At 45.3% G+C, this 16,264-nt stretch overlaps 1 protein-coding gene across 1 annotated transcript in view; it reads left to right on the top strand.

Annotated features, from left to right (window-relative positions):
• Iqch (IQ motif containing H) overlaps positions 1–16,264 on the top strand; it is a 184,749-nt gene that overhangs the window by 13,700 nt on the left and 154,785 nt on the right. The window contains exon 4 of the mRNA XM_052763476.1: positions 5,614–5,731. Within this exon, the coding sequence (XP_052619436.1) occupies positions 5,614–5,731 (118 nt within the window). The remainder of the gene's footprint in view (positions 1–5,613; positions 5,732–16,264) is intronic.

Below are 16,264 nucleotides of genomic sequence, written 5' to 3'. Positions count from 1 at the left end.
GGAGACACCTCTTATCTGGACCTCTTATCTTGCCAGCCCTGTCCTTTCCCCTTGCTAGGGTCTAGAAGAGTGGAAGAGGACCTGGACCAGAGCATGGATTTGGCATCCACACATGGTCCTTGGGTATTCTCTTTCCTGTTCTATACAATTGTATAATCATGGTCTTCCTCTCAGGAAGGTAGGAGGCCTGCCACGTTTCTAGGATCCCCACAAGTCTGGAGGAGGTGGCAAGAGCATTTCTCGGACCCCACTGTCAGAGTATGGTGAAAAGTGGGATGCAGCTCGAGATGAAATGAGATGGATCAAAGTCAAAACACTAGAAAAATACTCAGAGTGGTTCTTCAGGGACTTCTGGGCTGTGCAACCTGCTGTATGTATCATTTTCCACAGACCACACCAGACTCTGAACCCAAGTCTGTTCATGAGAGTCTCTTGGGTCAAGTGCAGGATAAGCCGTGATTATCCACCTGAGAGCAGAGAAGATGTCAGTCACAAGGATGTCAAGTAGAGTTGTGCTGCTTGGTTTTCAATGTCAACCTGACCCAACCTGGAATTGCTTCAGAAGAGGGAGTCTCCATTGAGACACTGACAGGATCAGACTGGCCCATGGCCATGTCTGTGGGGAACTGTCTCAATTGTTGGTTGGTGTGGGAGGGCCTGGCCCACCATGGGTGGTGGCTACCCCTGAGCAGGTGGTCCCAGGTTTTATGAGAAAACTGTCTGAACAAGGTGGATGCTAGCCAGTATGCAGTGTTCTGATAAAAGTCTCCACTTTCCGTTCCCATCCCCAGGTTCCGGTCCTGACTTTCCACAGTGATGGACTGTTACCTGAAATAAACCCCTCCCTCCCAAGTTCCTTTTGGTCATGGTGTTTGTCAGAGCAATAGGAAGGCAAACTGGGACAGTTGTACAAAGTAATCCCTAATTTGTTTCTTATGTAAATATAATCCTTCTGCCTTCTTGTACACACCTTGTACACACCTATCTCCTGGTCATGGTTCTCAAACAGGTTTGTGATTTTCTGTTACTGACTCCCAGTCAGAGGTGCTACGGTGCCAGAACCTGGTGTTTCGAACATGCACCCGAGCACTCATTTGGTGGCATGGAGGGCCAGCCTCTGCATGATCAAGAGCCTAGTCCTAAATATCTTGTTCCCTGTGGCTATCAAAGGTTAGAGTCAGCCTCCTGCACTGGGCTGAACCAGGACTGGGACCTGGTGGTCAGGTCGGCAGGAAATCCAGTGTCTCTCAAACTGTAAGACTGCAGATGTCCTCTGACAGGGAGGCAAGCAGCAAGCACCGTGGGCCTCTGCAGCTCCTGTGCCAGAAAAGCACAGCTGCTGTGAGCCCCCGAGCGAGGGTCAGCACTGCCCAGACCTGAGAGGCTTTCCTCTGCTAGAGATGCTAGAGCGTGGGAAGAGTTCACTCTGAACTGAGCACCCGTGAAAGTGGTTTAGAAAGTTCACCACGATCGTCCCCTCCCGTCACCACGGTCTCCACCACTGTCAGTGTTTTCACAGCCCTTGGCAGTTTAAACGACCTCCTGCAGTGGCTTCTTCATGTGTGTGTAGGGCTGCAGGTGTATGTGTAACGTATGCACGTGTGTAATGTGGGCACTTGTGTAATGTGTGCACGTGTATGTGTACGGAGGCCAGAAGAGGACTTGCGGTGTCCCTCTCTGTCCCTCTGCCATGCTTCCTCGAGGGTCTCACTAAACCTGGAGTGAGGCAGGCAGCCAGAGAGCCTCATAACCTTCCTGTCTCTGGCCCCCAACAGCGCTGAGGTTAGAGGTGCAGAGCCATGGCTGGCTTTTTATGTGGGCACTGGGGATTTGAACCCAGGGCCTAACGCTTGTGCATCAAACACCTTTACCCACTGAGACATTTCCCCAGTCCCAAGGATTTTCTCTTTTCTTCTTTTCTTTTCTTTCTTTCTTTTTGTTTTTTGTTTTTTGTTTGTTTGTTTTTGTTTTTGTTTTTCAAGACAGGGTTTCTCCGAATAAGAGCCCTGGCTGTCCTAGAACTCGCTCTGTAGACCAGGCAGCCTCAAACTCACAGAGATCTGCCTGCCTCTGCCTCCTGAGTGCTGGGATTAAAGGTGTGTGCCACCACCGCCTGGCCCTAAGGACTTTCTTTAAGCATAAGAAATTGATATTTTCCCTGTGTTTAAATCCATGAGGTTGTTATTTTCCCCATGAAGAAACTGAGACTTAAGTCCTAGAGGTGGCCAGTGGCAAGGCCCACAAGCAAGTCCAGATCAAATGCCTGTCATCTGGTACCTTCCTTTTACGCCATAGCTTGCTTTTCACAAATGCGGCTTTCCTTGTAAGCAACACTAGTTGCTATTACTCAAGGGGAAAATGTGGTGGTGGATAGTACAAACAGCCAGTAGGTACACAAAGTAATCATTGGCACTGGCGAGCTCTAGGCTTTCCAGCCAGTCGTCTAGCGGTAAGGACATTATCAAAAGTAGTCATTTTAATCCGAGCGGTCGGAACTGTTTGGTCGGATTCCTTCTGACCCCCACGCTGGCAGTGGTGCTGTGTGGAAATGCGGTGCTTGTGCTCCTGTTGCTGGCTGACGGCTTCCTGCTCGCACCGTTCTTAATGGCCATGTACCACTCGTTGACGCTGGCAGAGTGACTGCCATCTGGACCAGCACTGTCAGGGGCCGTCCCTTGATCCTCGATTGTGCCCGTATTTGAGGGGGGCAGTAAACAAGAAAACAAATGAGTAGCAGTGAAGATCAGCAGACAGAAAAGCGGTTTCTCTCAACAGGGAGTGCAGATGAGGAAGGCTTGCTTCACTCAGGAGCAAAGCACCTTGGGTCCAGCCTGTTCCGGGCTGTCCTGTGCAGGACACAAATCTCAGCACTACAGCAGATGGCTACCTTTAGGTCTCAGTCTGTTCCTGGTCCCTGCACCCACCCCAGTGTGTGTGTGTGTGTGTGTGTGTGTGTGTGTGTGTGTGTGTGTGTGTGTGTGAGAAAAAGACAGAGAGGGGGGGAGGAAGGCAGGAGTGTATGTGTTGATACATGAGGGGCACTCGGATGTCTAATAAATGATATTAGTGTCATATCATAAATACCATTTACAACAATCCACCAAGAGCTCACTCTGGTGGTGGTGGGGTTCTTGTTTCCGTACTCTCCACTAAGTCCAGCACAAAGCTGTGTTCATCACACAAAACCAACTTAACTGAGAGGGAGAAAGAAGCTGAAGCCAGCTGAGGCTGTGGGATGGAAGGATCGTGGTGGAGAGCGCCGGGTCCTCTCTGCCTTGGGGAGCTAGCTTCTGTCCGGCATACCACTTCCCTTCTTTCAGAGATCTCCTGTGGACATTTGTTTGAGACAGATCTCAGACAAGTTGACTGAGCTTTGGTTTGTGTGTGGATGCCTTTATTTATTTGGGACATGGTTTTGCTAGATTGGAATTCCAGGTTGATATGTGTTTTTCCATGTTTTGAAGATCTTAGTCTACCTTTTCTTGCTTGCCTTTGTGAAAAGAAGTGCCTTTCAATTCAGATTCCAGTTCCTCCCTCATGGTAAGGTGCTCTTTCTCTCTTGCAAGATTTTTAATTTCTTTGATTTCATGTCATTTGAATTTTGATATGCCTAGCTATAATTTTTGATATTTATCCAGGCTGGGATTTCTGGGATTTCTGGATCTGTCGTGAATTTCAGAAAATTCTCAGCCATCAATACTTATTCTTCTGTTCCTTTGTCTTTTCCAGTATTCTCACTGTGTGGATGCTGCATCATTTCTAGGTGTCTCTCAGTTCTTGGATATTCTGCTATGTTTTGTCATCCTTTTCTACCTCTGCACTTGGGCGAATTTGCCCCTTTTTTGTACTGATAAGCCTAGCAAAGGCATTATTTATTGCTTACGTTGTGTATGGTGTAGCCTTCTGTTTTGATTCCACCTCAGGTTGTTAGGAGACACACTTATCCATCTATTCTCATATGCTGTCTCCCATTTCCACTAAGTCCTTAGCATGTTAACCATAGCTACTTTATACTCTGGGTTGGATAATTCCGAAATATCCATTACCACCAAATCAGTTTCTGGATTTTAATATGTCACTCCAAACGATTTTTCTTGCCTTTAGCATACCTCAGTATGTTTGTTGGACATGAAGTGTATTGGGAATGGGCTACATAGACCTTTACTGGTAGGGGTCATCTGAACAGGAATTAGCGGTGTTTACCATCTGCTGTGACCACAGATCTCTGCATAGTCCCTTTCTTCCTTCACCTTTCTGTCTCCACTGTTGTCTCTGAGTTTCCTCACAAGTTTCAGAGCCTGCACCCTGCAGTTCCTTCATGTGCATTCCATTGCACAGGGGTTCCATGGCTGCCCCTGTGAGGTGTGTGGGAAGTAGTCAACATTCCTAAGGGCAGGTCTTTCAGGTAGGTTTGTGTCCCTGAGCAAAGGTTTCCCTCAGCACTTCCTGCTTCTACCTTCAGTGAGACAAGAAGGCTAGACGGACTAGAATGTCTATTGGCTATCTACAGTTCTTCAGTCAGACTAAATCTTTGGTAAAATACTTTTCCTTGAGAGCTGTCTTTCAATACAAATGAACAGAGAGAAGAACCCCAGGAGTATTTCAGAGTGGGTATATCCCCTTTTTCTAGCTGAACACAGGTGGAGGGCTTTTCTCCGGTCCCCATAGTGAGAGTATGATGTGGATCCAGAAGTAAAACTCGGACTTTTAATTTATGAGTATCTCTGCAATGAACCTCCAGCAATCTGTCAAGCGGAGCTGCAATGCCTTCCACATGGCTACAGCCACTCTAGTCCCTGGCTCCTGTGCCCTCTGAGTTGTCTGTCTTTGAATCCTACCATCGTGCTTTTTCAGGGAAGCCTTTTGCCACAGTGATCACAGGAAGTGATATTTTGTTTGCATTTTGCTCATTGTAGGGATAGAGGTGACCATGTTCAACATCTTTAACATGTTAGAGGAATATCCAGAAGTCTAAGTTGCTCTTTAATGATAATTGTACAAAAGTGGGCATCATAGTAAAACCAAGAGATTAAGTTATATTGGTGGCTGGATTTTATTCATTTTGATTATTTGGTTATGTTATGGAACTTGAACCTGCATTTATATGAAAACAATTAAGTATAATATGAGACATATATACTCATTCTTACAATTTTACATTGCTCGGGAACAATCCACTGTTTAGTATAGTAAGGAAAGCCTTTCCCTAGCTCTGCTATTAATCTTTGCAACTATTAAGACTAAAAAAGAATATATTTACCCTTGGCTGTCCTATCATTTGATTTTAGTAAACAAAATACAGCACTACTTTTTTCTCTACCAAGATATGCTTTATGTCTAATAACTGTCAATTGTTAGTTGTAAGCAGAGCCAGAGCTGACACTTTTTTAAATTAGTGCTTTAGGTCTTTATCAGACTTGAAAATCCTTGTGCTTAATCAAACCGCTGTGGATTACAGTGACCACGCTGCTAAAGATTGCTCTAGCCCGCCGGAGTCATCCAAAATGTATTTCTTATAGAGCACAATCCTAAGTAGGAAGCATTGTTTTACATTATGGTTTGAGAGGCTTTTGGAGCTGCGGAAGATTTTAAACCCCTTTTCTGTTTACTTAGGATGATTCCAACTGTAGTTGACCAGAAAGCCTTTATTTTCCCCTTGGAGTCTGAGGATAAACTTTGGCAACCTCAAAAGCAGCATGGTTCACTTTCACATGGCCTTACAAAAGCAAAGGTAGGAGCCTATGGGACTGGCGGGGGTGGGGTGGAGGATTCGGGGTGGGGGAGGGAGGCCAGGGTGTGAGGTTTCTTCAGGGAGAATGAAAATGTTCCAGAGTTACATAGTGGTGAGGGTTTACAACTCCATAAGTGCACTAAATACCACTGAATGCACACATTCAAAAAGGGAGCCTGCTGATATATAAATTATATCCCAATAAAACTGCAAAATTGTTTCTAAGGTAGCATTTCTAGTATTTGGTGATGGTGGTGGGGAAGGGTTTATTTAGCTTACACTACCATATCAGTGGTCATCATCAAAGGAAGTCAGGACAGGAACTCAAATAGGGCAGGAACTTGGAGGCAGGAACTGATGCAGAGGCCATGGAGGGTGATGATTACTGGCTTGCTCCTCATGACTTGCTCAGTCTGCTTTCTTATAGAACCTAGGACCACCAGCTCAGGGATAGCACCCACCCACAATGGGCTGGGCCCTCCCCCTAATATCAATCACTAATTAAGAAAATGCAGGCCGGGCGGTGGTGGCGCACGCCTTTAATCCCAGCACTCGGGAGGCAGAGCCAGGCGGATCTCTGTGAGTTCGAGGCCAGCCTGGGCTACCAAGTGAGTTCCAGGAAAAGCGCAAAGCTACACAGAGAAACCCTGTCTCGAATAAACCAAAAAAAAAAAAAAAAAAAAGAAAATGCTTTACAGGCCTGCCTATTACCCAATTTTATTTTAAAACATGACAAAATAAAATATAATAAGATAAAGCAAAAACCATCATATTGAAGTTGGACATGGCAACCCAGTAGGAGGAAAAGAGTCCCAAGAGCAGGCACAAGAGTCAGAGACCCACTCGGTCTCATAGTCAGGAGTCTCATAAAAATACTAAGCTAAAAGCTATAATATATACCTGAGGACCTGGTGCAGACCCATGTGGGCCCTGTGCTTGCTGCTTCAGGCTCTGTGAGAAATTGGCTAAACTTTTAAAAAGAGTAAATTTTTACATTGTGTTTTAAATTAGATAATATAATGTACATTTTGGTCTGTTTCTATAATTTGATGTTACTGTTGTTTTGGATGTAACTATAGCACAGTTAATTTCTTAGCAAAAGAACTTTCTTTAGAAGTAAAGTCAATCAAAGCACACTGTTTTTTTTCCAAACTGAGTTCAGAAGGAATGTTTCCTGCTACTCTGCTGAGCATGTTTACCAGCAGTAGGAACTTCCTGGTGCAGTCTCGAGAGTCTTAGGGAGCCACCATGTGATCTGCAGATAAAGATGCTTTGGCTTCTTCCTTTCCTATTTGTTGCCTTGATCCCCACTGGTTGTCTGTTGAGTAGGAATGGAAAAAGGAGACATCTTGTCTTGTTCATACTTTAGTGGAAGTGCTCGGAGTTTCTCTCCATTTAACATGATGGTGGCTGTGGGCTTGCTGTAAATTGCCTTTATTATGTTGAGATATGTTGTCCATATCTCTATTCTCTCCAGGACTTTTACCATGAAAGGATGGTGGATTTTCTTCAAGGCCTTTTCTGCATCCAATGAGATGATTTTTTTCTGTCTTTTCATCTATTTATGTAGTGGATTGTGTTTATTGACTCATGCATATTAAACCATCCTTGAATCTCTGGTTGGCTTTGGTATCAGTGTAATACTGTTTTGGTAGAAGAGATCTGGTGATGTTCCTTCCTTTTCTATTTTGCAAAATAGCTTGAAGAGTATTGGTGTAAGTTTTATGAAGGTCTGGTAGAATTCTGCACTGAATTTATCTGGCCCTGGGCTTTTTTCAGTTGGGAGATTTTGCCTCTATCTAACTGGGTATTATGGGTCTATTTAAATTATTTACCTTCCTTGACTTAGGTAGTTTGTATGCATTTAGAAATTCATTTTTTTTTAAAGATTTTTCAGTTTGGTGGAGTATAGATTTTTTAAAAAATTATTTATTTATTTATTTATTTATTTATTCATTTATTTATTATGTATACAGTGTTCTGTCTGCATGTCTCCCTGCCTGCCAGAAGAGGGCACCAGATCTCATTATAGATGGTTGTGAGCCACCATGTGGTTTTGCCAGAAACTGAACTCAGGACCTCTTGAAGAGCAACCAGTGCTCTTAACCTCTGAGCCATCTCTCCAGCCCGGTGCAGGAGTATAGATCTTTAAAGAGTTCATGAGGTCTCTGACTTTGCCTCCACAGAGTGTTTTTTCAGTTTGGTTCTGATTCCCTCTTTGTGTTAGTTGGTTCAGCCCTCTCCAACAGAATACCACAGACTAACATAAAAGAAGTCTGCCTTTTACAGTTAATAATGCTACAAGGCCCAGTCAAAAGGCAGAGCAGGTATGTGATGAGGCCCGTTTCCCAGTTTGGCACTAACTCCATTCCTGAGGGGTCCACCCTTATAATCCACTCACTGAACAAAGGCCTTGCCTCCTAATAGTATCACACCAGGGTAAAACATGTGCTTTGGGGAGGGAGAGGAACATGCGGTGTGTATTGACTATCCCAAAGTAATCATAGGTCATCTCCCTTGGGTACCAAATTATCATTACTGTGGAAATACCAACATGTTTAATGTTCAGGACAATCCTAGAAGGGGGCATTGCCAGTACCTTCAGTTTATTTGGAAAGGGATCCAAGGTACAGGGTATGAGATATGTTGTCCAGGAGCACACAGCTTATGAGTGTCTGAGTCGGGATTCTGAACCCAGAAATGTAGGACCACAAAGTGTGCTCATACTCACTGTGGTATTCTTTTTATGACAGCCGTTTTGAATTCAAATGCCCATGTCATAAAACTCACTACTTTACAGTGCTTAGTTGACTAGAGTTTTAGTATACTCACAGTTACGTAGCCGTCACGGGGAGGAAACCCTTTTTCAGTGCTTACATTACCTTGCATTTCTCCTTGATCACACTTGCACAGATGTAATTGGCTAGGGAACTGCATGGCTTTTTTTTTTTTTAAGGTTTGTCGTTCTTTTAGATTCAAGCTCAATGAGTGGAGAATCTGTGCCAGCCTGTCCATGGCTATGCCATGCCAGAGGACTCTCAATAAATACTTTTTGAATGAGCAAATGAAACCACCACAGAGACCACCAAAGGTGTGCTCATGCCCAAGTTAAGCCTCCCTTCGGGCTCCTCTGCACTCACAGGGCAGCCCACTCGGGCCTCTGTCATGGCTCGTGCTACGTTAGGCCCAGACACTGTCTGTGGATGCTTGCCAAGGATTGGTGTGGACATGTTGGGATGAGGAAGACAGATCAGGTTTCGGCTGCCACAGAACTTCTAGTTGGGTCAGAGGAGACAAAGCATCAGTAGACCAGCAGACAATGATAAACCCTGACGACAGTGTGTTGCAGTAAGGGTGCTCATACTTCCGGCTGCCAGCTGTTCAGTAGCTGCTGCTTCTATTCAATTTCTAGGTTTTTGTTGTTGTTGTTTGAGGGGTGTGTGTGTGTGTGTGTGTGTGTGTGTGTGTGTGTGTGTTTTCTGCTAAGAAACCTAGAAAGGGCCACAGTTGGTTTATAAGACTAGAGACTGGAGGCCTCCGACCTATAAAAACAATGAAAGTATCTGAGATTAGGATCACTGTAAAATTTATAGTTGTCGTTATTATTCCATAAGAAAGTTAAACTTTGGTCAGGAATTTATTTTTTTCTGCAAGAGTTTTGAGCCCTAGTAAGTGAACCTGAATATGAAACAAGGAAGTTTGTGCTAACGGGAGCGGCACTGTGTTCTCTGGACTAGGGGAGCTCTGTTACAGAGGCGCATGGACCTTTCCCACCCTGACTTGATTTCCCCTCCAGGCCTGACTCCCTGGACATCCCAGGTGACATCTGCTTTAAAATGTGTGTCTGCCCTGACTAATGAAGCATGCCTTTAATCTCAATACCAAGGTCAAAGGCAGGTGGATTTCTGAGTTCAGGGCCAGCCTGATCTACATAGAGAGTTACAAGACAGCCAGGACTACATGGAGAGATTCTACTTTTTTTAAAGTGTTTCTGCGGACACCAAGGACAGCTCTGATTCTGCACTGTCAAGTGCAGGGAAAGCAGACTCCTCCTCCTCCAGCATAAAGGCCTGTACTTTTAAGTAGGTATAAAATCCAGCCAGGTGATTCCAACCGTTGATCACTGACTTTCAACATTTTAAACCCGGCCGAGCCCAGCTTCTTTTTCATACTGTCTGCCCCCAAAGTGAATAGCTGTTTTTGGAATTCTAATTCTTGCCAAAAGGCTTAGGTGACAATTAGGAGTTGCTCAACTGTAATTAAGGATCACAACTAAGAATTATTTCTTAAGCTTTTTAATATATGAAAATCTTAAGTTTTACCAAAAAATTGACAATTTAAAAATTATAGGAGTATTCTCACCTTTTTTGAAGGATTCCTCTTGAAAAAATATAGAAGCAGTGATGAAATATTAGTGAGTAAAATTACAATCTGCCTGGCCTATGCATTCCTCCACACAGTTTTGTTTGCAATAATACATCCAGTACATGACCTTTTTTTTTTTTTTTTTTGAGACAGGGTTTCTCTGTGTAGCTTTGGTGCCTTTCCTGGATCTTGCTCTGTAGACCAGGCTGGCCTCCAACACACAGAGATCTGCTTGGCTCTGCCTCCTGAGTGCTGAGACTAAAGGCGTGCACCGCCGTCGCCGCCGCCGCCGCCACTGCCACCGCCACCACCGCCACCACCACCACCTGGCCATCCAGTACATGGACATAAGCAGATAAATACGATTTGGACTGAGTGTGGATTTTTAAATTTTTACTGGATGATGGTGATGATTTTGGACAGAGTCTCTCTACGTAACCCAGGCTAGCCTCTCACTCACTGTATCTTGCCCCCCCCCGCTGGTATTTTAACTGAGTACCTTCAGGCCCAGGTAAAGCAGTATATTTTGAATTATAAAAATAAAAGATGTTATTTGCTCACAGATGCTGTATGAAAGTATGTTCACATAATTATTCTCAAAATATATGCAATTTCAAAAATAAGGAACTTTGGAATAACCAGTTTAACCTGCAATATGGTATATTTCTGAATTTTTCCTGTTGAATAGCCATAACAGCAAAAGAATGTGACCTTGTAGGTTCCAGGGTTGAGTTTGAAGAGCTTAAAGCCTGTAAGAACTGTCTTTGGTGGTTATTTTTGTTGTTTGTTTGTTTGTTTATCTCTAAACTCATTCTGGTGTCACATCCCTGTGGTCTCAGTTCCTTGGGAGGCTGGCCAGAAGCACACTGGAGCCGGGGAGTTTGAAGCCACCTTGGGCTCCATAAAGAAATTTGGAGTAAACTCTAACCAGACAAACCGCGAAGACAGCAAAACCAGCCAGGTGTGACTCCACAAGCCTGTGGGGTTGGAGACAAGGGGATCAACTAGCCTGAGTTAGTGTAGCCCGGTGGAGGCTACCTGAGTTACATGAGACCCTGTCTCAGAACAAACCCAAAGGATATAAGAAAAGAAGAACTTCATTGCTGCTCGTTATGTGCTCATTTTTGTTTCAATATACAACTAGTGAATTTTGCCCCAAGAGCCCCAGGATTATGTCTGATGTTTATTATCGTCATACCACTCTACGCATAACTGCCAGTGTACCCGTTTGAGAAGCAGAGGATTGTACATCATCAATTTCTTTATCAGATGTCTCGGAGGCCCTTGTGTGTGTCTGTCACTCTGTTGCGAGGAGTGTGTGGAATGAGTTCCCAGGCAGAGGAGCCTACTACATTCATGAAAGACTGGGCACATGACAGGGCAGCAGTAGAAAGAGAAATAAATATGCTCCAGTCTGATTAAGCGGAGTATGAAGCAAGCTGGACACTGTGGTCAGATCAGAATGCTCGTCTGTACTTGGTCCGAGAGGCTGAGTAATGTGTGGAGTGATGGAGAAAATAAAGGCTTCCAGCGACCACAATAAACCGGTCTCTTCCATTCAGATTCAGAGTGATACGTCAAACATGCTGTTTCCGGGTGCCTGGTGATGCATCTGGCGCAGAGCACCCAGCCCGCATGGTCCCACTCTTCTGTAGAGTGTCTGTCATGTCTTCATGCCTCCCATTGCCCCATTCAGGTCAACCCCAAAACAGTGCAAGTTGTGGATAACATAGCAACAGAGCAGTATATGAATGGCCACCTTCTCCGCTTACATCTCACAGTTGTTAACCTTTACCATTTTTGCTTCATCTATTTTTACTGGAGCGTTTTAAAGTACAGACCTAATGACATTTCATCTCTTAATGCTTTTAGCATGCATTTTTAAAATGAGCTTTTTCCCACTTGCAATACCATTATCACACCTAATACAGTCAACAGTGCTTGTGAATATAATACATTCCAGTTCACACTCAGATTGCCCCCGTGAGTCCTCAGATGGTATCCCAGGCTCTTTACCAAAGCCAGGGTGGGGAGGTTTTCCTTTTGCATTTATTTCACTTCCAAAGCAGGGACACTTCAGTTTGTGGCCGTCACCTGTGTGTAGAAAGTTTGGAACCTGGAGCAGGCTCTGAAGGGAGGCACTGCATAGTTTGAACTTGTACCCCGGTCCCATCACTTGCTAGTTACACTTTGGCTGGTCACTTGCTGTCTCTGTGGCTGGCTCCTTACATGCAGGATGTGGGTGAGGACAGCGGTGAGGCCGCTGCAAGGGTCACAGGCTCCGTGTTCCCAGCGTGTTCCCAGCAGTGCTGTACACAGCGAGCACTGAGCAGACGCAGGTGTTCACGATGGTTTTTGGGATTTGTCCCCACCAGCCTCCCAGGTACCTGAGGCATGAGCCACTCCATCTCTCTGCCCTCACGAAGCTCACCTTCTAGTTGAGGTAGACAAGGAAAGTAAAACAAGCCCCAAACAACTTGAAAATACCAGCTCATTGGCCAGATCAACTGTAGGCTGTGTTTTGAAATGTAGGGGTCACAGAGAATTTGGCAATTGTAAAAGGTTTCTGAATAATGACCAAAAGTGGATCAGAAATTGAACACGCAGTGGTCGGGGGTGTTTCTTGGTCTTACTTTCTGGTTCGTTACAGTAATACTGACTTCACTCTGAATCGCATTAGAATTATGTAGTACTTTGGGAGACTGCCAGACACGTGCTTTTACTGTCATTTGTCACAGTTTAGTTGGTGTGCATATGTACTACACATTCTTTGAAGAGGTTTATAGTTATAGTGCAGTTGAGTTGTAACTGATGGCACATGATTCCTACTGAACTGGGGTTGTCTATTGGGTCTCAGAAATAGGCCTGTAAGCCTATACCATTAATGGTATTTCCATGAGAAGATTCAACTAATTGCATATTTTATTTATATCATTTTTCCAGAAGTATGAACTACTACCAAGACTTATTTTTACTATCACTTTCTTGTTTGTGTGGAGTTTGGGAGCACACGTGCCAGGGTGCACATGTGGAGGTTGGGATGGCTGCGAGACAGAGTCCATTCTTTTTGCCCAGGGTGTGCATCCTGGAGACTGAACTCGGCTTCTTGACAGCAGCGTCTTTCCTGGTTGTACCATCTTGCCGGCCTGCTGCCCAGATTTTATTGTAGGGCGTACTGTAGTCAACTAATATCTGGAAAGTGGCACCCCAATTTCAAATGCCGTGTTAGCCAGATTGCCAGGAGAGCCACTATTCTCTGGCCACCAACATCTAAAAGAATTCATAGCACGGGGACCATGGAGTGAGCAGCAGCCTGTGTGCTGTAAACACTGGACAGAAGTTGGGTCCCTCTGTTCTGAAAGACCATGAAGATGCTGTAGGTTCTACACTATTAGCCAGCCGAGGTTGAGTTCCATAAACAGCACATACTATTGCACAGGATGCCAGGAGTGTGTGTGTGTGTGTGTGTGTGTGTGTGTGTGTGTGTGTGTGTGTGTGTATGATGAGCTCAAGGCCAACTTGAATAACATACTAGGACTTCATTGAAAAATAAAAGTTGGAGTGTTACAAATATTTGGGGGCTGGTGAGATGCCTCAGCAAGTTAAGACCCTAGCCACCAAGCCCGATGACTTGAGTTGGATCACCTGCCCCCACATCCTAGGAGGAAACTGACTTCTTCAAAGTGGTCCCCTGACACTCACCACACCCCTGTAACCCCTAAATAAATAAATAAATAAATAAATAAATAAATAAATAAATAAATAAATAAATGTAATTAAAAGTTTTTAAAAAGTTGCACAGAATGTCACCCTTGGCACAACACCCTGTAAACTAATAATTGTGTCACTGTGGCAGACTGTAAGAACGCAAACACAAACCTTACCTTGCCTTTCCTCACCCCATGAGCTACTCTTCACCTCAGGTGTTTTGGGTTCAGTGCTGCTATGTGCTGTGAGCTGTGGGAACCCACAGTCCTGAGACAGGCATTCAGCAAACAGTGGGGCAGGGCCCGTACAGCAGTGTGGGAAACCTGCCCTGAACTTGGGGTCCCGGCTGTGTCAGAACCAGGAAGAGCATCACCTCAGAGCATCCCCAGCTGCTTCTAGCAACTCTTGCCGCTGTGAGGACCTACAACCACTGACCATGTGACCTCATGTCTTACTGCTCTTTTCTTCCTTTCCTGCTCAGCTAGTTAGACTCCACAGTTACAGCAGAGGCTCTTTTCTACACAGTGTGTGTCCCCATGCCCATCACCGACAGGGCTCCTTGTGCTCCTTACCATGGCTAAGATCATCCATTTCTCTGCCTTCCCTGCAGTGCAGTGTAGTGGTGGGACCCACTTCACCCCAGGAGGACTGAGCAGTAGTCTAGTGGAGTCATCTGCTCATCTTTGTGATGAAGGGGACAGTCAGAGATGCCACATCGCTTTGCTGTTCCTGTTTCCCTCTTCCTTTTGCTAGAAACAAGCATGGCCTTTGAAACCATGGCAGCCAGCTTTGCGCAGGTGACAAGCATGGCGGCAGCCTCTGGGGATAGTATAGCGGGAGAGGGAAGGTCCCTGGTGGCTTCCCTGTGGGACTAAAGAATTCCAGCAGTCATCTACTCTGGCACGTGACAAGGGACCCAAAAGGGCTTCCCCCGCTTAACATCGGAGTCAGTGGCGCAGCGCTATAATCACGCGCTCACAGAATCCTAGTCCATCTCCCGACTCTGCTGTCTGTGACTGGAGCACATCTCATAGTGGTGTGGACTGCCCTGACTTCACTTTTATGGCCTCTGGGTTTCAAGTGACACTAAACTCAGCACAGTGATGCTCTCACTTTTCGGTACTGAAATCCCTTGCACATCCCCCACCTGCCCTCCAGCTTGTTCTCTTTCCTCCTTACTGTCACAGTCATTGAAGGGAGGGGAGCAGATGAGCGCCTCTTCCTCTTCCTTCCAGCCACAGTGGAAGAAGTGTGCTCCTCCCGGTTGTGAAGGCCAGCTTCCAGTGGCCTTGGCCTCCGCAGCTGTCTCTGCTCACTAGTTAGTTTCTCTCTCCTCGGGGAATCCCAGATACTTGCATGACTGACTGAGTTTCTTCACTCAGGTCTTAATGTCATTACCATCTCCTAAGAAAGACCATCCTAGACCGACATTCCCAAGGAAGCCTCTCTTTATTGTCCATCCCAGTGATGGACAGAGACCTGGGGTCAGCGGCAAATCAGCCTCCCCGCTGGCAGGTCATAAGGCTTAGCAGTCTCTTGCCCGGTTGCCCTCGCTGGAAGGTAGGCAGCTGTTGAGTACTTCCTCTCTCCATTTTAAGCGGAGCTGAAGTTGGATGTGACAGTACCTACCTACTTGTTCCTGGCTCAGAGTAAGCTGAGTAAGTATTTGCTCTCAGTCTTCTGTTCTTAGAGAAAAGGACAGACGCATCTGGAAAGCAGTGGTTATCCTTACAGCTTTGATAACTTGAGGCATCAGGCTAGAGTCCGGCTATTTGTAAACAGCACAGAACTGGTGCTGCTGAGCCTGGGAGAGGGGTTGGGGGGGGTTCTGCTTGTTGAGCCTTCCTCTCTGACAGGGAGGCAAGGAGGGAAGCCATTGAGAATAGGATGTTAGAATGAAAAGCTGATAAAAAGAAATTAAACATGTTAACTATACCATAACTTTAATGACTTATTAAGAAGTATTTTTGAATAGACACAAATATACAATGAAATGGACCTAACTGTCACCTGGCTTTAACAGCCATCATGATTTCTGCCACTCTTCACCTCCTTCCCCTCATCCCTGTCTTCTATGAACAAAGTCTGCGCCCCCCTTGTCTCTCAACAGTCTTCCATAGTCCAGGCCAGCCTTACACTACCATGCAGCCAAGGATGACCCTGAGATTACAGGCCTGAGCTGCCATGCCTGGTTTTATGGTATCTTGACTCTGTTAATGATGCTATAGTTGATCAGTGAGTCCAGCTCTAGTCAGTAGTCAGTCAGTCTAGTAAGTAAGCTCTGCCCCTTATAAAACTACAGCTGTCCACCACGAGCGACCTTAGCAATCATCAATGCTACCTGGATGCACGACTGCATTCGGGACTGTAGTGGTTTTAGAATTCTGCCAGTCCTTCAGCGTTTATTAGCGTCTACGAAGACCATTTTTGGTGAATATGAAATAGAGTTTTAAAGGAAAA

Source organism: Peromyscus californicus, unplaced genomic scaffold (genome assembly GCF_007827085.1).
Source record: "Peromyscus californicus insignis strain IS unplaced genomic scaffold, ASM782708v3 Scaffold_11__1_contigs__length_118956290, whole genome shotgun sequence".
Taxonomy (NCBI): domain Eukaryota; kingdom Metazoa; phylum Chordata; class Mammalia; order Rodentia; family Cricetidae; genus Peromyscus; species Peromyscus californicus.
Note: the sequence above shows the minus strand (reverse complement) of the source record. Positions and strands in the feature narration are given on the sequence as shown.